At 45.8% G+C, this 22,082-nt stretch overlaps 1 protein-coding gene across 1 annotated transcript in view; it reads left to right on the top strand.

Annotated features, from left to right (window-relative positions):
• Nucleotides 1-766: 766 nt before the first annotated feature.
• Nucleotides 767-22,082, top strand: part of GNAL (G protein subunit alpha L) — a 238,693-nt gene continuing 217,377 nt past the window's right edge. The window contains exon 1 of the mRNA XM_066579529.1: nt 767-1,497. Coding sequence (XP_066435626.1) covers nt 1,047-1,497 — 451 coding nt within the window. The 5' untranslated portion in view covers nt 767-1,046. The remainder of the gene's footprint in view (nt 1,498-22,082) is intronic.

Genomic DNA, 22,082 nt, shown 5'->3' with positions numbered 1-22,082 from the left:
AAAATGACACTAAACAAAGCCATTGGGCACGCAGATACGCGGCACCCCATGCGCAAAAACGTGGTGTAAATATGCATACACTCATGTGACGCAAGCCTAAGGCCAGATTCCCACAAGCGTATGTGTATTTGCGCACGCATGAGCGTAGCGTTTCTGCTAAACAAAGTTCGCTTTTTTATGTGCACATTGGCGTATTTCACTGTACTTTTTTGCGCGTGCAAGGCATGTGCATAACGCACCGCTTAAAATGGCTAATTAGTTCCTGATGTGTTCTTTTTTTCTGTGGAATTACGCAGTGTTTCACGCCTCTCCTAGTGTAATTTGCACACATTCGCACATCCCCATTGACATCTATTGGGACTGTTGGTGCACAAATAAGCAGAAAAATAGAGCATGTTTTAGTTTTTGTTGCGTGACCAAAATGCGCGTCCAAATTACGGCAATGTAAATGAACGCATTAAAATCAATGGGTTCTATTCTCTGCGTATTGTGCATGCAAATACGTCTGTGTCATTCTTAAAAGCCTCAAGGTTGCTGCCTATGACTACCCATCCCTTCTGTGGGTGACACACTTGTCACACTCGTCCCCTACCCGTAGAACGTGACTACATCTTCTAGAGAAGAGCGTGGTAAAAATAGACCTATTCCGTAGTAGAGCGGCGCACTGCTCACTCCTCCGGCGGTCTCCTGACGCGCACATGCGTGTAATTACGGTACAGTGGACCGGCTAGTAGAACGCTAGCGTTGTGTCAGGTGACCTCCGGCGGCCGAGTGTGCGTACATGTGTGCTCTGCCAGACTGGGGAAGATGCAAGATGGCACGCGGGGAATGTGACGGGGTCGTCGGCTGCAGCGTGTCGCCTGATAACTGTGTCGCTGTGGGAATTCCCGGCTGGATGATGGTGATGAGCAGTTAATCCCCGCTCGTGAGCTGTCATTGTAGTGTCACACATCGTCCGCGGGCTGCGTCCTCTCCTGCACGCCGCTCCATTCACACGATCTCTGCAATCGATCGCCGCGGCACCGCACGTGTAGGTCGCCAGAGCCATGGGGCTGTGTTACAGCCTCCGGCCGCGGCTCTTCGGTGATCCCAGCGGCTCTATCTCTAATGCAGCCACCAGCTCGGATACAGAGCAGCCCCCGGAGCTGTCAGCGCCTCCCCGAGCAGGGGACCTGCGGCATGGAGATCCGCAGCAGCTCAGGGATGGGCAGCCGCGCAAAGGAGAGCAGCAGTGCAAGCCCGGCAGAGGGGACAGTCCAGATGGGCTGCTGCTCCTACTACAGAACGGCGGCGGGAATGGCAGCAAGCAGAAGCCCATCAAAGTGCAGCAACCTCAGCTGCAGCAGCAGTATCCACTGCAGAAGGGATGGGACAAACTCCGGCTGGAGGAGGAGAAGGAGGCAGAGAAGGAGGCCAAGAAAGTCAGCAAGAATATAGACCGTTTCCTGAAGGAGCAGAAGAGGGAGTACAAGCAGACGCACCGGCTGCTGCTACTGGGTAAGACAGGTGGCACATATACATCAGGAGGGCATCCTGTGCCCTTGAACACTATGCAATGGCCCTATAGGGGCCCACACTGGGTGGGCTGTCGCTGTGGACTGAGGGCTGATGATCGTGTGTGTGTGTGTGTGTGTGTGTATATATATATATATGTGTGTATATATATATATATATATATATATATGATAGATCTGCTTGTGTGGTAGTGTTTGTGTATAGCCAGTAGTGTTGTGGGCACTGACTGTCCCTATAGGTAGTTGCTTGTAATTCATGTGATCATGGTGATGGTTGGTACCCCACCCAAGCAGCAGTCAAGGGGGTGGAACATGGGCAGCAATCAGCAAAGGCGGTGGTTGCTTAACTGTTGCAGTCCTGGTCGCTTGTATTTCCAGCGTTGGCACTATATCTGTGCATTGAAATAAAAGGCCTCCTTATTACACCATCAGAGTTCGTGTTTACCATAAAACTGATGTAGCAGAGCTGTAACGGCGCCTCCTAGTCTGGTTTATATGGGGTAGCCTGCTGCAGATTATTAGCATGCATGTAATAAAGCCACAATTCTAGTGATGATAATTGCCTTCTTTAGGGCGGCTTCAAATGAGCGCAATTCGCTGCATGCCACCGGTGACATTGCGCACTTGCTGCACGCTGACAATTGCCGTACACTAGCTTGGCGTATAGGCGTGCGTAATACGCACCAAGATTTGTGTTTTTGGGGGGCTTTTTGCATGCATATTTGGTGCAATGTGTGAGCGGCTACATGGGAGTTTATGGCAGATTGGTATAGTGTACTATGCGCGCAGAATACGCTGTCGCCACACGTTTGTGCGGAGGAGGCCTTATATAGCGCATACATATTACACTGCGCTTGATATCGGGTTCTGCCCCCGTTGGGCCTCACAGTCTGTATTCACCTGTCTGGATGTTGCCGGTTACCTCCAGGGATGTGAAGGTGAGTGTAATTGATAAATCTGTAGTAATCTGATCCTCAGGGATGGCGCTGCTCTCACCGTTCAGGCACATAATCTCTCCTGAGAGGTAGTCTGTGTGGTCCTAGCAGGCTGCTAGCAGAGGCCCGGCCCGTGACATGACACCTGCATCGTATGTTGCCACAATGTCACAATTCATGGAGGGATTAGTTACTATTTGTTCGGATTTACCCAATTTCTTACCTTTGTACTTTACTTTGTGTAGGCTTTTGTGTCTGGGTTGCCAATCCGCTTTATTTGGGTAATCAAAGTAAATATCACTTGGCGCCCCCAGAGTTTCTCAGGGCATACACCATACCCTATTTTAGAGACAAGGGGCCCACCTCCTCCCCAACCTGTTGCCCTTGGATTTCACATATTTTATTTATAACTATTAGACAATTCTTTTAAATATATACTTTGTTACCCAGCACCAATGACATGCCAATTTAAGGGGCTTTTACACGGAAGGATTATTGTTCGGATTCCCGCAATCCAGCGAGAAATTAAATGATTGTTGTTCAGTGTAAATGCATGCAGCGACTGAACGGCGTAACGTTCCGTGTAAACGGGTAGTTCACTTAAGAAAAACTGCCTGTTTAAGGGCCATTTAGGCCACAGGTCCACGGGCATATCGGTAAAACGCTGTGGGTCTCCCTGCGTCTTACCGATTTTTGTATATGGCGGGTCTGACGCAGAGACTGCGTATAGCTGCGAGTGTACTGCCCATTCCCGCATATCATACAGATATGTGCATTGTGAGTGTTTTGTTTTTTTAAATTCCCCGCACTGTTTCATAGCGGAGTAGCGTGTGAAAACGCTTCCCATACACAATGTATTACACATGGATAGATATATAACATAGTGTTTTATACGCTGCCTATACCAATGCACAGGGCTCATGCTGCGTGGTCCGCAGGGAAATAGAACATGCTGTGATCTATTTCTCGTGCGTATTGACATGCAGTGTCTAAACACACATGGATAAATGAACGTTTATTGACTCCATTCACCCGCGTATCACGCGTTATACGTGATGAAAACACGCCGGTGAACATGAGCCCTTGCACTGAACGAATTTTGCGTGGTAATCATCCTAACAAACAAAACGCGTGATAATTATGTCTAAATGCAGAGCCATTGTTTACTATTCATGTTTTTATTCGTTTTTCGCTCACCTTCAACCAGCATAAAAATCATCGCTGGTTCGCTCACTTCTCGCTGCGTGTAAACGCTTCCTGCTCAGTGTGTAACATAGAGAAGTCAGCAATGCTCAGCAGTGACCTGTCTGCCTAACTGCTCAGCACAAGCGCTAACAACTCGCGGATACGTCACGTGCTCACAGTATTACTGTGAATGGAGGCTGGCGGACTGGAATGACCCCCGACCCACGCTGTCTTCGTTCAGTCAGTGATGCTCATTCCTATGTAAAAGCACAGGAACTGTTATTGCTGGGACGACCTGTTGGGCATCTGTTGTCTGTCAGATCGTCCCGTGTAAAAGCACCCTCGCTGGTGTCAACGCTGCTACCATGTAAAGGGACTTGTGAGGAATCGTTGGAGCAGCTGGGTAATTACTGGTTGAGTAGACTTTTTCTAACTTCTAGACAGTCCCTTATTATTCACACCTCAGAGTATATTCACGCGAAGGAATCCGCCGCAGATTTTTCTGCGCGGAATCTGCCTCTAGGGCCGCCTGCAGACGGCCGGGTCTGATCCGGCTGCGAGAATTCTCGCCACAGCTCTTTCATGTGCTGGCTGCCAAGCAGCCGTTGCATGCGCAGAGCGGAGCCGGCGGCCGGTAAGTGGTGTTTCTGTGCGGGGCTCGCAATAGAGTGTGCCACGATTTGCTTGCCACACGAGATTTCGCGCGAACAAATTGCGGCCGTGTTCATAGGATTGCGTTTTTTAACGCAATCCTATCGCAACTTCCAGGGGCGGAAATTCCCGCCGTGGAATTTCCGCCCGTCTGTAAGCGGCCTAAGGCTGCCTGTCCATGGGCGAGGCGAAATATCGCTAGTGATATTATTCCACCGCGGGGGAGCAGGGGGGAGAAAGGACAGGTCTCCGCGATGAGCTTATCTGATAGGCTCACTGCAATGAATCGCGGCAAATTTCAGTATTCTGCAATTTGAATGCTGCGAGCGGAGAATCTCTGTGATTCTCCGCTCATGGACGTCGGGCTGCGTTTACCATAGTTAAGTCTATGGAAAGCGTTCACTGCATTACCCGCGGACGTATTATCGCTGCAGATAACGCAGTGACATAATCGCCCGTGGACAGGAGGCCTTAAGCTGTGGCAGAAATCTACGGTTAAGCAGCATATTTCTGCCATGGATTCGCTCACGGGCTTTGGCTCTGTCAATGTGCAGAAGCTACCTGTGGAATTTCTGACCAATTCTGGGTGGATCCGTGTGAAGAATGACATGTCACTACTTCATGCAGATCTGCACTGGAAACTATGCATGCAGATTTTGCCCATTCACAGGGCTAGATTCATGGTCTGGCTGCGGATTTCTGCTGCGTTTTTTACAGGCAGAGTCCAAGCGGAAAAATCTGTGTCAGATTCCATCATGTGAACATACCCTTACTCAGACTCCAAAGTCATGTCAGTCCAGTCCCTCACAAGAACCCAGGAGGAATGACAGGAGCATCCAGTACTCCTGCTCTTATCTGCTGCTGTTGGTAGTTTTTGAGCAGAGGGAAGCCCGAAGAGAAGACTCTGACGGACAAGTACTCCTGCTTTCCTCCGTCCAACAACCACGGACAGCAGCAGTGAAGAATGCTCATGGCTGCCCTCTTCCATCCTCCAGGTGCATAGTTAGAAAAGGCTGGACCCCATAGTAGTCCCTTGAATCCCACCTCTTCCAGGAATTTTCTCCCCATTAATATAGCCCTATGTGGGCTTGTTTTTTAGGGGAACAGTCACTTATTAGTTATTTTGGGGTACATATAAATTATTAATTAGGTTTTGTCCTATTTTATGGGGTGGGTAAAGAAACTCTGCTATTGTTTTTATATTGTTCATAGTGTGGTTGAAAGGCAGCCTTTCACCAGATAAATGTTTTAAATTTGCTGCATTAGTGTAATGAAGTATGACACAGGTAGACCGCACATGGCTGTACACAAAAAAGCCGTTTAGCATTACCAGAAATTTACACGCACAGATCACTCAAAATTCGACAGACTGACAGTTTTGAGTGATCATTTTGCATTAGCTACTAATGGGCTAATCAGCTCATTAGTAGCTAACTAGCTTCATTTGCATGTATTTAGAGAACAGTGTGCGGTCCCTCTTATCAGGGACGACGGATTTTAAGCTGAGCTGAACTCCTAGATGGACGAAAAGTGCCCAGTAAATGCACGATGGCCACACATTTACACGCAACAATTATCGCTCAAAAGATGGCTTTTGAGCGATAATCGTTGTGTGTAAAAGGGCCTTTACTTTGTTGTTTGTGCTCCTAGTAAGCAAATGTGCCATCTCAAGTGAGAGATGGTACCATCATCCTTCCAAGTCAGCGCATCATAGCAGAGACCCGGCCTCTCCTCCTGCTTGGTGCCTCCCCTTGTGTACTGAAGTCAATGCTGCTAGGGCTGAAATCTGGTGAATGTGCCGTTGGTCCTTCTAGCCACATGCTCAGTGCAGCGGCGAAATATAGCAAACCTATTAATGCAGCCATTATGCTATAAAAAGCTATATATTAGATAATCCTTTGTAAAGAGGATATCGGTGATCAAGACATTTTCTGGGGATGTAAAGTAATGTACTTCCAATATGAGCCGTCGTCTCCATGTACAGTATTCTCTAGAACTAATGATAGTGTTGCCTTTGTGTGTTATCAGTTAATCCCATAGGGGGGTTTCACACAGGGATTTTTGTGCACTTGTAGTTTGAAATGTGTTTTATGGCATTTTATACATTTGTTTTAGTGGCATCTTTGGAATGAAAAAGCCTGAAAAAATTCAGGGCTTTGGTCATACTCCTTTTTGGTTAAAAACACCACTACCCCCCCCCCCCCCCAAATACCACCAAAATGGCATGAAACATTATGCAGGCTGACTTGTAACAAACCTCTCAAGGCAATGTTGTAGCCCCCGAAATGCTCTTTGGGAAAACACCCTTAAATCATTGCTGGCATCTGCCATTAGCAGTTAGAAGGGACTGTATTAAGCGAGCTTAGGAGCTGAACCCTCTCCATGCACAGCAGGTTCCAGCTATATTATACAGCAGAGACCATGTCTGCCGCAGCCTGGATAGGAAATAACTGACCCTGGCCAATTAACCTTTTTGATACCGCAGTTAACGATGATTGCAGCATCTAAGCTTTTAGAGAGAAGTTGCGTCATCGGTCCCCCCAGCGACCAAATTGTGGGACACAGAGAGGTTGTAATGGCAATTCGAGGCCTAGTGAAGGCCTCCAGGCTTGCCATCGTAATACAATGACAAGGCGTAGTAGGATGAGAGTGCAGGCACAATGCAGTGTGCTGAACAGGTGATCATATGGTGAAATCCCATTGTGAGAAAGGAAAAAGAAAAAAACTATATAAATTCAAACCCCACCTATTCCTGCTTTTCACATAAAATAATATTAAAACAAACTGGTAGTGCTGCAACCAGACTGTTGAAATATGCTTACCCCGCCTGGTGAACGCCAAAAAAACTACACAATGCTTGTATTGAAATTTTTTTGGGGGGTTACTTTGAACCACCACTTACCCCCCCCCCCCCCCCCCCCCCAGAAAAAGCACCAAAACTTGTATATACTAGAATGGTACCAGTAAAAGCAAGTGCTTGACTCACAAAAAACAAGCCCTAGTGCAGCTACATGTATTGAAAAATTGAAAAGTTATGGGGCTCAGTATTTGAGTATTTGGTGGCAAAATGCAAACCTTTATTTTTATAGTAGTAAAATATGACAAAATATATTTCTACTGTATATAAACGATATATTGAAGTAACTGTACTGACCCACAGAATACGTGAGTGAGACTGTGGAACTCTCTGCCTGAGGACGTGGTGATGGCAAAATCCATAGAGGAGTTTACGAGGGGACTAGATGTCCTTCTACAGCTCTAGGATATTACAGGATATAGACCTTAAATAACCAATAGGGTTGGTGATCTGGTCTTGGAGTCGGATGGGAACTTTCAAACCGTTGATCCAGGGATTATTCTGACTACCATTATAGAGTCGAGAAGGAATTTTTTCCCCCCAAATGGGCTAATTGGCTTCTGCCTCATTGTTTTTTTTGCCTTCCTCTTGATCAACAGGGGGGGGGGGGGGGGGCAGGCTGAACTAGATGGACATAGTCTAACATCCTATGTTACTATGTAATAAAGTTATCGTGTCAATTTTAACGCATGATGAACGCTGTAAAAATGAAACCCAGAATAACGAATGCTAACACACTTAAACATTTTATAAAGTTTTTTTCAATTCATGATGTGGTACAAAAATGATACATTAAAAATATAACTTGTCCTGCAAAAATCATACAGATATGTCATAGGGAGAAATTGAATCCCTTCGCTCCACGTGGTATACATATACTTTTTATGGGGAGGAGGTGGTTAAGGTGTCATGTCATATATTTACAGCATATAGATGGTGCGGACTTAGCAGCAGAAGTACTGCAGTGTATTAATATAATCTTGGCATCACTGTAATCCTACCGGCTAGCAGAAAAAAAGTTATCATGTCATTTATGCCGCATAGTAAATGTAAAAAAAATAAAAATAAAAATAAAAAAAAAATTGATGGGGGTTTTATTTTTTACCCTGTCCTCAAAGAAATTAGAAGAAATTGAAAAGTTTAAGTTATACAATACATAATATGAACCCAAATCGTACCAATAAAAACTACAGCTCACCACGCAAAGAACAAGTCCGCAAAATGGCCATGTTGATGACAAAATTGAAAAATTATGGCTTTTGAAAAGTGGAAATGAAGGTAAAAAGAAAATCCTTGGGTCCAAAATAGATTGTGTTCCTAGAGAGGTTTTCCAAGAATATGCTATTAGTTGATTGACTGAGGTCTGCCGCTTGGGACCCTGGGAAATCAGCTGATCAGGTGCCTGCTGTTAATGCTGTAATACACAGGGTTCGGAGCAGAAGCTGCTGCTCCGACCCTAGTGTAGTGGTTGGCGCTTGGAACTGCAGGTGTAGCTTCCATTGATTTTAATTACAGCTGCAACTTTTTAGTTACAAGCATCGATCACTACACAGGGGTCACTACACCCCTGCTCCCTGTGTATTGCAGCACTAACAGTGGGTGACCAATCACCTGATCGTCTAAGGTCCAGAGTGGTGGACTCTAGTTGACCAACTATTGCTGACCGATCCCGAGGGTGGGTCATCAATAGTATTTTCCTGGAAAACCCCTTTAAGGGGTTAAAAGTTATAGCTCTTCGAAGGCGTGGATGAAAATAGCACAACGGAAAATGGCATTGAGAAGAAAAACTTTCCCACAAGTAACATTTGTCTATTATGCACAGGTGATAATTGTCTCATCGAAGGGAGCCCCATCTCTGGACCTTCACAGATCATTAGAATGGGGGTCTCAAGATCCCTGACCCCTGTTACTCTTTATTACATGACCACCGCTTGAATGGAGCAGCTGTTGAGCGTGTGCACTACGCCTCCACTGAGAGGTTTTCTGAAATGGTCCAGCAGTGGGTCCGCCAGAGATCAAACATTTCTGGGAAAGCCTTTTTGAGGCTTTTGGCTCGTTTGGGCCCTCTACAAAAATACATTCTAGTCTGTGCAATCACAACAGAGCCTAGGTTCCTCCAAAGTTGTCCAACTTGCATCAGTGATCTGAAACTGATCTTATCCTTCTTATCTGATGGGATCTGACTCTCAGCTCCGATCAGGATGAGGATGTCCGAGTCATAATAAACCAAATCTATACGCTTATCACTAAAGGTTATAGAGTGCGTGTGAATAAAATAAGTCTGGGTGTGGGTTATTGTTACTTGCACATTATAACCTGGGTTGTATACAGTTATGTGCAACACATTGACCGCTTCCTCACAGACCTGACTATTTTGAAATGGTGGAGTGGAGGGGTCGGCGGGGGGGGGTTTAGTGTGAGATAATGGACACGTTCCTGCTGAGAAGTGGAAGGAGAGTCTGTGGGCGGATGGAACAAGAAGTTATTCATGTCGAGAGGAAGCTTCTCCTCATCCTGCAGATTTATAAGGTTGCCGAGCGTTAACTCCTTAAAGGTCACAGTGCTTTGGTCATTGAAGCGTTTTGGACAATTCCGTTTTCTTTGAACGATCCCCGGACTATAAATTGCTGTGCCCCTCCCAATAATCACTGGAATCTATAGTAAAACCAGGAATCAGTTTGATCAGTTCTACTGACGGAGAATTAAAGAGTTTCTTGGTCAAGTAAAAATATAGGGCTCTGTTTGTGTGCAAGAACTTACCAAAGACGGTTCATTTTCACTACTACCCCTGACCCTTATCTCCTTGGTCACATGACATAGAGTGTGGCATTTTTTGTGGCAGGTCATGTGACTCCCCCTTCAGCTTGTTTCGTGATTTAGATGGAACGTGGCAGCATCTGTCGTGCACACAATTGCTGGAGCAGGATGTCCCTTTAAGAACGACACAGTGGGCATTTCAGTCTATGGGTTTTCCATATAATGTGCAGACTGGCTGGGTCTCCTGGAAATAGAGATGATCTCCTGTGATTATCTCGGGTGACTCCAAGCGGATAGCCCTATTTGTTGAGCAAGGCAATTTTTATAAACCAAAAAAAATCGTACCATTTCTATATATTCCATTCTATATTAGGGGTAAATTTGTGCAAAAAGTACAAAAACTGTTATTTTAATAGTTTTCTTCTGTTCCGGTGAATTTTTTTTTTTTCTACAGCATAAAAAGTGTCGGTCTATTAGGCTTAGTTGTCAGTGTGAAAGCTGCGGGGTGTAAGGCCTCCTGTCCACAGGTGATTCTGCATTGTGTTATCCTCGGAGATAATCCGCACACGGGTAACGCAATTAACGCTTTCCATAAGCTAACTATGGAAAGCGCAGCCCAATGTACATGAGCAGAAATCCGTCACTATTTTCCGCTCGCGTCTAAAAATCGCAGCATGATAGATTCATCGCGAAAAATCGCGTTGACTTTAGTGTTCTCCCACGGCGGCGATAAAGCCTGTGGACGGGCAGCCTTAGGGCTAATTCCCACGGGCGGATTTCGTGATACGCGGCAGAAATCCGCGTTGTTGCCCCACAGCTATTAATTCTCCCGTACTCACCTGCGGCATGTTCTATTTAACGCGGGTGTACGCACGGACGGCTTCCATTGCAGTCAATGGAAGCCGTCCTTCACGCTATCTTCCGCTGTAGCACAGCGGGAGATAGAGTAAAACCGCATCCCCGCCTACCGCCGGGCGCGTCATGTGACGCTGCCGGCGCGTCATGCACTCTACTGCGCATGTGCGCCGGAGAGTAATGCGGGACGACGGGCAGTGGATCCAGAGGTAAGTATGGGGTCTCTGGGGGGGGGGAGGGGGGCGACGTGACGGGCTCCGCTGCAGTATTCTTTTTTTTTTTTTTTTTTATGGAGTGCAGTTAGGGCTTAGTTTCGGGGTAGGGCTTAACCTTATCATGGACAGCAACGACGCACGATTTTTCACACACAAAAACCCAGCATCACTGACCCTACTAAATTGCGGGGACAAAGCTACGATATCGCTGTCGCTTGCGTGAAAGAGGGCTTACTGCCATTCCTGCATAACTTTATGACACCATGAAGCCCTAGTCTTAAGCAGACCCATCGGGCCATACAAGTTGATCAGTATGAGGGAGGAGTGTGATATATTATATCTAGTTTATTCCAAACCATGCAATAAAAAATTATTTGGCGGGGGGGGGGGGGCAGATTTATTTATTTTTCTCACTTAAATGTGTTTTTGTGGACATCACTGGACATCACTTTTCAGTAAAAAATGTAGCACCATTTGTTTTCTGCATCTTCTACATATTAGGCCGGGCTCACACGAGCGTGTATGGTAAGACGCTGCGTTTAAAACCTAGCATTTTACTGGCTTGTGGAGCTGCGTGTCACCACAATTGTATCGAACGTATGCTGTCATCCACTGGCTTCCTGATTTCCTCTTCTTTTTTTTTTTAATCTTTCCTTCTATTGTTTCCTAGCAACATTCGTATGAAATGCTGCACACATGCAATATAATTGCGTATGTACACCGTTTTCATACACACCCATAGAAAACAATGGGACTCTATATTGCGTGTTATACACGGTAAAATAGAATATGCGTTTTTATAATGTGCATATTATACGCAATAAATATACGCAAGTGTGACTAGATCACTGAAAACTAATGTATTTTCACTGACTCCATTCACCGCGTAATACGCAATGAAATTATGCTCGTATGAGCCTGATCTAAGTACAGTGATACCTTAGGTTGCGAGTGCCTCAGCCTGCGAACTTTTTGACTGCTGCCATCAGCCCCATTGAAGGTAATAGTCTCCCGACAGCCCCTACACTGATTTTCGTGGAAGGGCTTTAAATATAAGCCCTTCCCTGAAAATCATCCCTTGCTGTAGTAAAAAATAAAAATATATACTCGCCTGTCCGCCGTTGGCATTGAATGGCAGAGCGCTGCCTGTGATTGGCTGAGCGCTCAGCCAATCAGACGCAGTCCTTTCAGCAGGCGGGGAAAAGCTTCAGAACTGTGCAGGGAGAACAAGCGACGGCTAGAATCATTGCAGGGGTTGCTGGCAGCCCATTGCATTCCATAGGACATCGGCATCCCCATTAAAATCAATGGATTAATGGCTTTTCCATTCATTTCAATGGGGAAAATTGATTGCTTTGACTTACGAGTGTTTTGGGTTAAGAGCTTCGTCACGGAACAAATTAGACTCTTAGGCCTCATGTCCACGGGGAAAATCAGATCCGCTGCAGATTCTACATGTAGAATCTGCAGCGGGTCCCTCCTGCCCCGCGGACATGAGCGCCGAAAATAAGAATTTAAAAGTATTTACCATCCGGCGCGGGCGGAGAAGATCAGCTGTTTCTCACGGCCGGATCTTCATTTTCGGCCGGCGGATGAATTCCTGACGCCGGCGGCACGTCGCCGGCACGTCGCCGACGTGCCGCGCGCATGCGCCGGGCACATCCGCCGAGCCGAAGCAAGGAAGATGCGGCCGTGAGGAACAGCTGACCTTCCCCGCCCGCGCCGGATGGTAAATACTTTAAATTCCTATTTTAGGTCTCCCGCGGATCCGGACGGCTTCCATAGGCTTCAATAGAAGCCCGCGGGAGCCGTCCCCGCGGGAGACCCGCACGAAAATGGAGCATGGTCCGGATTTTTCCATGCTCCATTTTTTTTTAAATCACTTTTATTGACGATCCGCGGGTATTTATCTACCCGCGGGTGGTCAATGCATCCCTATGGGATGCGGATCCGCATGCAGGAAATCCGCTGCGGATCCTAAATCCTATTTTGCCCGTGGACATGAGCCCTTAACCCAAGGCACCACTGTATAGATGTTCTAAATACAGCCTTCGATACAACAAGCTATGGATTTATAAATGGACTCCGTATACAAATACTTCAGTGTGTACAAGTTCTACGCTGTTAGCTGAACCAGGGCATGGACTAATGTGAATTAATATAGCCAGTGTTGTCGACTAGGTCAGTTTTATACTAATAAGGGTTAAAAACGAACAGAACAATGCATTATTAATGTTGCTCAAAAGGCAAACCACGAAACATGAAGGTTGCGATGAGAATGAGCATTCCCAATGCATGACAAACTTTATTTTCCCTTAGCTGTACATCCAAAGCTTGTAAATTACTGCTTTAATGATTTAGTTGGTGAAAATATGTAGCGGCATATGCGATCACAAACCCGGTAAAACGCTGCGTTGTATTGAGAAGAGCGATGATAGAATTTAGTTTTGATGGGTTTAAACCTTTTTAATAAGTAATATAGTAATAAAATGAAAAAAGTGGTATGTAGCCTAATTTTATTTTATTTTTTTTTAACATTTACAACTCTATTTTTTTTTCAAGTAATTTAATTGTGGGTATTTTTATTCTGGTTCTGTGAATTTGGACACGCATATACTCGATATGTTAACTTGCAAAAACGCTAAATTACTTTTTTTAATTCTTGAAGCGTACCTGAGTTTTCAACAAGTTTTCTCAAATAGAACAGTTCCTCCTTACCTACTCATTTGCACCCTGTTTAATGTCTGCAAGTTCTCAATTTTCAGGTGGTCTTCCCTATTTTTCTGTTGCTCTGCTGTTTGCAGTTTACTCTGAGGCACGGAAAATATAGCAAGAATTGCATTGTCTCTGGTCCAATCATGGAGAGCGGAGGCAGTTTGTAAATGCCCACCACTGTGTTCTTCCAGGATTATTGTAAGAGCTGGGCATTCAGAGACATTCTGGTCAAATGGTTAGTAAAACCAATATAATGTGTACATGATACATGCCACAGCAGCAGGAGAGGCAGATAATGTGTAGATTACAGACTGTGTCTGCAGATCTGTTAGCCAGCGCAAGCAGTGAGCCTGTAAAGATGGTCTCTCCCCCACAGTTAACAGAGCTTCCCAGTTACTACAGAAGCTCAATACCTAGCAACAGGCAGTGGATTGCCAAGGGGCTGGCAGGGAGGCCCCCTAGTGGCAGCCACTTTAATACAGTGGTAAAACAACAACATTTTTAAGGGGGTTTTCCTATTACTTAAAATTGCTTCACAACCTTCCTGGTTGCTGCTAACCAGGATCTGTGCAGCCAATCACTGGCTACAGCAGAGACTTTCTATAGCCAGTGATATAGCAGTTTTACGCATAAGGGCTCTTGTCTAATCTCCTTCTCTCATTGGTTTTTGTACATGCTCTATACCCTGTACCTGTAAGGACCTTGTGTCTCTGTATATACACTATGAAAAATGGCTGACAGGTAACCGTTTCCTTGAACTACTCCTTTTCATTAGGGAACTACCTGCCTTTTCTCCACACATGAATAATAAATGATGTCCCCTAGATAGTTAAAGATTTTCTTTAGTAGTAATTAGAGATGAGCGAACACGTTCGGCCCCGCCCCTTTTTCGCCCGAACACCGAACTTTGCGAACACTTCAGTGTTCGGGCGAAAAAGTTCGGGGGCCGCCGTGGCAGCGCGGGGGGGTGCGGCGGGGAGTGGGGGGGAGAGGGAGAGAGAGAGGGCTCCCCCCTGTTCCCCGCTACTGCCGCCCGCGCCGCCGCGCATCTCCCCGCCCCCCGGCGGCACCCGAACTTTTTCGCCCGAACACTGAAGTGTTCGCAAAGTTCGGTGTTCGGGCGAAAAAGGGGCGGGCCGAACGTGTTCGCTCATCTCTAGTAGTAATCAAAAGTATTTTTGACTGACCATATACCGTCTAAACTCATTGTCAAAAAAAAAATAAAAAATTCAACTCCTAGAAAGTGGTGTTGTTTTGCTAGAAAACTCGGCATGCAGTTACATCTCAGGCAGATATTACAAATGATTAGAGCTGTGGGGTGATTAGATGAACGGCCTTGCCACCAGACGCCCTAAAAGTGGTTCAACCCTTGACCTATAAAAAGGCTCTCAAAGGCTTCTTGTGTGTAGTGGATTTTTTCTCCGCTTGTGTAGAGCTTGTTGATCACTAGACGTCATCTCTACGTCGCAATAGAAAACATTTCACCCTGTTACTCGAGAAGCTGAATGGTCGTATCGACAAATTGCTAACCATCTGGACAATTCTGATCAGACTGTTAAAAGGTATTGGGATCAGTGGAGTGTGTTGTGAATGATGAAAGTGGACTTCTACGGAGTGGAACCGGGTTATCTTCAGCACCTAATCGAAGTTTAGTTCGGGCACGGATGACGGTCGTGTTCGTGTCTGAAGACCTCGGGGTGAGCGCCTTATTCCTGCCTTTGCTGTGAGGCGGCACACTGCAACCACTGCTGGTGGGATGCTCTGGGGCGGTCATCGCATATGACAGTTGGTCATCCCTAGTAGTGGTACGAGGGACAATGACAGCTCAGCGATATGTTCAGGACATCCTGCAGCCACATGTGTTCCTCTCATGGCAGGTCTTCCAAGAGGCATTTTCCAGCAGGATAATTTTCGGCCGCACACAAGGGCGTCAAAGGAATGTCTCCGTAAAATTACCACACTTCTGTGGCCGACCCGGTAGCCGGATCTATCACAAATGGAACATGTGTGGGACCATCTGGGACACCATCTTTGACAGCCTATACGTTTGTACGATCTAAAGGCTCATTTACAGCAAACATAGAGCGATATTCCACAGGATATCATACGGAACCTGTATGCCTCCATGCCCAGCCATATCACATCTTGTGTCCAAGCTAGAGGCAGTACAACAGGGTACTAGAGTCTTCATTCGCACCCGTATCACATCTTGTATCGGCCCTAGCTTGGATACAACAGGGTATTAGAGCCTCCATGCCCACCTGTATCACATCTTGTATCGGCCTTAGCTTAGATACAACAGGGTACTAGAGCTTCCATGCCTGCCCGTATCACATCTTGTATCTAAGCTAGAGGCGTTACAACAGGGTATTAGAGCCTCCATGCCTCTCAGTATCACATCTTGTATCTAAGCTAGAGGTGGTACAACAGGGTACTAGAGCCTCCATGCCAGCCCGTATCACATCTTGTATCTAAGCTAGAGGCGGTACAACAGGGTATTAGAGCCTCCATGCCCACCTGTATCACATCTTGTATCGGCCTTAGCTTAGATACAACAGGGTACTAGAGCCTCCATGCCTGCCCGTATCACATCTTGTATCTAAGCTAGAGGCGTTACAACAGGGTATTAGAGCCTCCATGCCTCTCAGTATCACATCTTGTATCTAAGCTAGAGGTGGTACAACAGGGTACTAGAGCCTCCATGCCTGCCCGTATCACATCTTGTATCTAAGCTAGAGGCGGTACAACAGGGTACTAGAGCCTCCATGCCTGCCTGTATCACATCTTGTATCCAAGCTAGAGGCAGTACAGCAGGGTATTGGAGCCTCCATGCCTGTCCATAACATTAAATAAACGCTCCTTAATAATATAATAAGCGCTGCGGAATAAGTTGGAGCTATACAAATAAAGATTATTATCATTAATGTCTGGAAAATCGCTGTAATTCTCAAGATGGTAAGCAAAAGCAGTAAAAGCTCTGTCATGCAGTATAGAGGAGTATAGTGAGAGGACATCGCATGTAACCCTACGGTAATTTGAATTCCACGTCATAGTATCCATAGCTTTAACCAGTTTAGTGGCATGTTTAATATACTACGTGGTTCGATGGACTAAAGGTTGTAGAAGAAAAACTATCCAAGCAAACAGACTCTTCCAGTAATGGGCCTGTTTCCAGCCACTATGGGTGTCAAAGGTGGAGGAAAACAGACCTATGAGTTTTTGGCAGGGTATAGACATTTTCGGCTTTTTTTTTTCTCCCTCTTTCCTTCTCCCTTTCCTTGACTCATTTTCATCTGTGTTTTCTACGGTGTCTATATAACGCATAGTTATGATGAAAGACCCGGTGGGTCTGAAATGGCTAAATGCGGGTGTGCTTTTTGGATATATAGACCATTTTAATTTTTCTCTTGACTAAAGCATAAAGTTGTAAAGTAGGGTGCTGGAACTGCTTTTGGAATACATGTACCCAAGAACCGGCCTGGTGTCTCCTCCCTGCACCTGATTTTGCTATACACTAACGGTTAGCTGATTCCTCCCTTTTTCTTAGATATTTCTTAATTTCCCAAATAAGGGAGATGGAATAATACCTCCACAGTGTTATTCCATTTCCCTTATTTGCAGATTACCCAGAGGAGAATGAATGGCCTTTTGAGTCTCCTCAGTCACCGTCTAGGTGTTCTCCCTAAGGAGAAAGGTTAAAATTTGCAGACTCCCCGAAAGTCAGCACGGACCCTACAGCTAGTGGATCAGCTGCACGGTCCGCAATGACTCTCAGGAGCGACAGTGCTGGATCAGGGAGCGGGATAAGTATAAGAACTACCTCCCTGAACTCCAGGGAATGCGCTGTACGAGCACCATAACTTAATTTATGGTACTCCTACCTGGTGACAGATTCCTATTAATGAGGCACAAGCAATTGCCCTTAGCGAGTATGCACGCTCATCACTAGATGTGATGAATAGCATCATTTTCTTTGAATTAAAAAAAAAAAAAAAAGATGAAAAACATTGCCCCCCTACAATTGCAGTTATTATCAGTGGTCACGTATAAATGATTGTACATGTGATGACTGGACTTGGTTTTGTTGAAGGTTTTTTTTTTTTCTTATTTGGTAATTTGGGAATTATAATATGGTTTCCCAGTTTCCAAATTAGAGGATTTTGGTCCCACCTCTTTCTTAAATTTTATGAAATTGCCCGCTTTCTGATGTGTTCAGCCCCACTGTCCACTGCAGTAACCACGCAAACGCCTCTTCGTCTGCCATATTAACCTGTCTGACCTTCGGGTGTAATTGTCAGCCACTGGAATCTGTAAACCGAAAAGTTCCTCTCTTGCCCTAATGTCAGGCAGTGCTTACCATACAGAACAAGAAAGGCAGTCACGCTAATGTAACTGATAGTAGTGACAACTGCTAGAAGTTTACTTACTTGTTCTGTAGGGTAAGCACAGCCTGACATTAAAGGGGTTGTCCCGCGGCAGCAAGTGGGTCTATACACTTCTGTATGGCCATATTAATGCACTTTGTAATGTACATTGTGCATTAATTATGAGCCATACAGAAGTTATCAAAAGTTTTATACTTACCTGCTCCGTTGCTGGCGTCCTCGTCTCCATGGTGCCGACTAATTTTCGGCCTCTAATGGCCAAATTAGCCGCGCTTGCGCAGTCCGGGTCTTCTGCTCTCTTCAATGGAGCCGCTCGTGCAGAATGCCGGCTCCGTGTAGCTCCGCCCCATCACGTGCCGATTCCAGCCAATCAGGAGGCTGGAATCGGCAATGGACCGCACAGAAGAGCTGCGGTCCACGGAGGAAGAGGATCCCGGCGGCCATCTTCACCGGTAAGTATAGAAGTCACCGGAGCGCGGGGATTCAGGTAAGCGCTCCGGTAAGCTTTCTTTAGGTCCCTGCATCGGGGTTGTCTCGCGCCGACTGGGGGGGGGGGGGTTGAAGAAAAAAAAAACTGTTTCGGCGCGGGACAACCCCTTTAATAGAAGGGAGGGATCTAGGTTACCTGAAGAATAAGTCAGGATGGTTTTTTTTCTCCTTTATTTTAAACCTATTTCTATCTTTATACTAGATATGGAATATATACCAACTGACATTTTATCCTCTTGGAATATTTTGGAAACATAGTGTGCAGCTTAAATAACAACAAAAGTAATAATTAGCTGGAAACTCTATTATGATTTGTAATCCTGTTTCTTTTGTTTATTATTTTATATCACCAAGTGCTACACATGGGTACATGTATACATAACGCTAAGCGTATCCAAATGTGTCTTCAGAATGACAATGCAGAATTTTCTCGTCACGAGACTTGCGGGTGCCTACGTTTCTACAGATTAGTCATTGGGGTAAACTGGGGGAGTAGGATCTAGGGGATGGTGAATTTTGAGGTATGGACTTTCACATAGGGAATCCCTAGGTTGCTACCCAGATAGATTTTGGGGGGGGGGGGGGGGGGGGACTTTTTAAAATGATGGCAGCTAGTGATTGTTGAATGGCACAGGAAATTTGACCTTCTGGCTCTTTTAAGAGGTAGAAGTTACAAAAAACTGAGGAGTAGGGGCAGCATGAGTGGGTATACCAGGCATAGAGGGGAGGAGAGCACCCCTGATGGGAACACTGAACCTGAAAAGAGGATGAGCACCGCATTCTGTAGTGCGAGTAAGATCAATAAGCAAAGTGGAATATGCCCCCAGAAAGTACATTCTCATTTGTAGGGCAACTGTGTACTATGCCCTGAAATGCTAATTAAAATGACTCTAAAGCTTGGTTTAGACACAACGATTATCGCTTATAAGATGTCTTTTGAGCGATAATCGTTGTGTCCATTTACAGGACAAGGTGATCACTTTGCGCTCCAAGCAGGGTATGCAGAAGACAAGCGGGGCCACTTCTCTTCTGCATCCAGCTGTTCTCTGCTCTGAGTGCCCCCCTGTTATACAGCTGAGCGCTCTGAGCAGGGTATGCAGAACACAGCTGGACTGCTGTGTTCTTTATACCCCGGCAGTTCAAGGAGCGCTCAGCTGGTATACAGCTATTCTGCTCTGTGCGGGGTATGAAGAACACAGCTGGACCGCTCTGTTCTTCAATAGAAGTTATGGAAACATTTGAGCACTGGCTTTTTGGCTAACTCCGGCAGTGCTATTGAAAATGAATGGAGCTTTCGCAGCCACCGCTCCATTCTGTCTCCTCATCACTGCGGGGTGGGGGGTGGGTGCAGTAACCCAGAGTGAGGATGACCGCAAATACGAGACCCCCATTCTTGGGATCAGTTGTGATCTAAGCAGTGAAACTTTCACCGATCTTTTGCATAGAAGATAACTTGTAGCTCTGGTATAACCCCTTTAAGAATATTTCTGTTGTGTAGCTACACTGTGAACACCACTTGTGATTGAAACCTTGCCCCCCATGGCAGTTAGTGGGGCTGCATGATCTTGCCGGTATTAATGGCAAGATCACGTGGCCATTGGTTGTTGTAAATGAGGGGTTTCGGATTCATATGGTTACCAAAGCGTGGAATTCCAGCCTCCGGCTTTGAACCTGCAGCTTCCAGCAGTCTAGTGGTGTTCGCTTTCCTTTTAGATGTGCATATACAAGTTTTTAAAACAAATTTTATGTTTTGGAAACCTACAGAAGTGGTGTTCAAGGAATAAAATAATCAGCTTTTTTATTTACTGACAGCCGGGTAACCAACACACACTTTATTGCTTCTTGTCGCTATATAAACCAAATAAGCATAACCTTTTGTTTTACACCTTTGTCTGGCCAGAAACCATAAATAGTTTAGTGTGAGTGAGAAGTTAATGTTTAATCTAGTTCCGTGTGGCAGAGCAAATCGCAAAAAAACGAAAGCGTTAATGCAGGGCAGTTGCTTACCATGATCATTTTCAGAGTTCAGTAGGAAGAATTGCACCCTTCCCATGCTTCAATATAAAGCTGCTCTAGGGTACGAATAGGACGGGCAAACCTCTTAAGAATGTGTTCACATGTGACGAATATGCTGCAGATATTCTACAGGAAATCCCCGACCGTTGGCACCACATGTGAACGCACTCAAACTGGTTTTGCCAAGTTTTAAAATGATCCCATATCCATGGGATTTCAATGATCATGATGTAGACTGCAGAGCGCTTGAACTTGGCTATCCCAAGAGGGGCCTGTTTTTTAACCAGTAGGGTCACATGCGCCTATATTGGCTAGCCACTCGTGTTCCTGATCAGCCCTATTTCATACCTTATTTTTGAGGATTCTACGGAATCAGCTAGGGATCTTCAGATGTTTGTTATAATTCTTCCATGTCTGTCCACTATTACGGTACCCCTAGGATTCTCATCACTAGATTTTTGGTCAAGGACACCCTTGTTATTTGTATGTGTCAGTCCTAATCCCTATAGTTTTATATTTTGAATAAAATTGAGTTTTAAGGTGTCTATTTCGTGAAGGGCTATACGTTTATAATAGACTTCTCTGCCTCAGCGATTACTGGCTATCCCTGGAGGTCCTATTGAAGTGAGTGGAGCGGAGCTTAACATGTGTCCTCCGCTGCCCTGGGCTTCAGGACACGCTGGGGCTGCTTTATAGATAGACTGTGGCGAGAGGATCCTTTTAAAGAGGAGATGCTCTTATTTTTTCTTTTTTTGAAGGCTGTGATCTTGACTTACACTTGCTCTGATGGGGTAAATGCAAGGCTGGATATATTCCAGGAACCAGCTGGCCCGACTTACTAGAAATTTGCAGAAGTTAGGCTAGAAATGTATCCATTTTACTGGTTTTGAGTTCATGCACAAAGCAGAGTCCCTTGCATGGAGCTTGGTTGGCTCACAGAGCCCCTTCAGCTCTGTACAAGACAGCCATAGACATTTTAGGTGACGTTTGTTAAATACTTCTATATGGCCGGCTCCCGCTGTGAGAATTCCCACAGCGGGACCCGAGCCCCTGCAGGGACCAGTGCGGCGCTCACCTCTCCCACGCCTCTGGCTCTTTGATGTGCCAGCTGCCGGCCAGCCGGCACTTGCGCAGAGCGGAGCCGGCGGCCCAGGGGTGACACTTCTGTGCAGGCCTCTGCGAGACCCGCACAGAAATAGAACATGCTGCGATTTGTTTTCCGCGTTTAATTTAACGTGGACAAATCGCGGCCATCTGCCTAGGATTGCGTTTTCTAACGCAATCTTATGTCAACTTCCACGGGCAGAAATTCTGTGGGAAAGCCCGCCGCGGAATTTCCGCCCATGTACAGGGGGCCTATGGCTCTGTTTTAACACCCCTACAGTTTAGCATGAGCTGTGTTCGCTCTACGTGAAGACAACATTACAGTTTTGAAGGAACAGAGCTTGTTCTACTTCAAATGGATGTAGCTCTGTTTCTGTCCATGTTGGTGACATGCTTTTGGTGTC

The sequence above is a fragment of the Eleutherodactylus coqui genome, chromosome 9, assembly GCF_035609145.1.
Source record: "Eleutherodactylus coqui strain aEleCoq1 chromosome 9, aEleCoq1.hap1, whole genome shotgun sequence".
NCBI classification, from domain to species: domain Eukaryota; kingdom Metazoa; phylum Chordata; class Amphibia; order Anura; family Eleutherodactylidae; genus Eleutherodactylus; species Eleutherodactylus coqui.
Note: the sequence above shows the minus strand (reverse complement) of the source record. Positions and strands in the feature narration are given on the sequence as shown.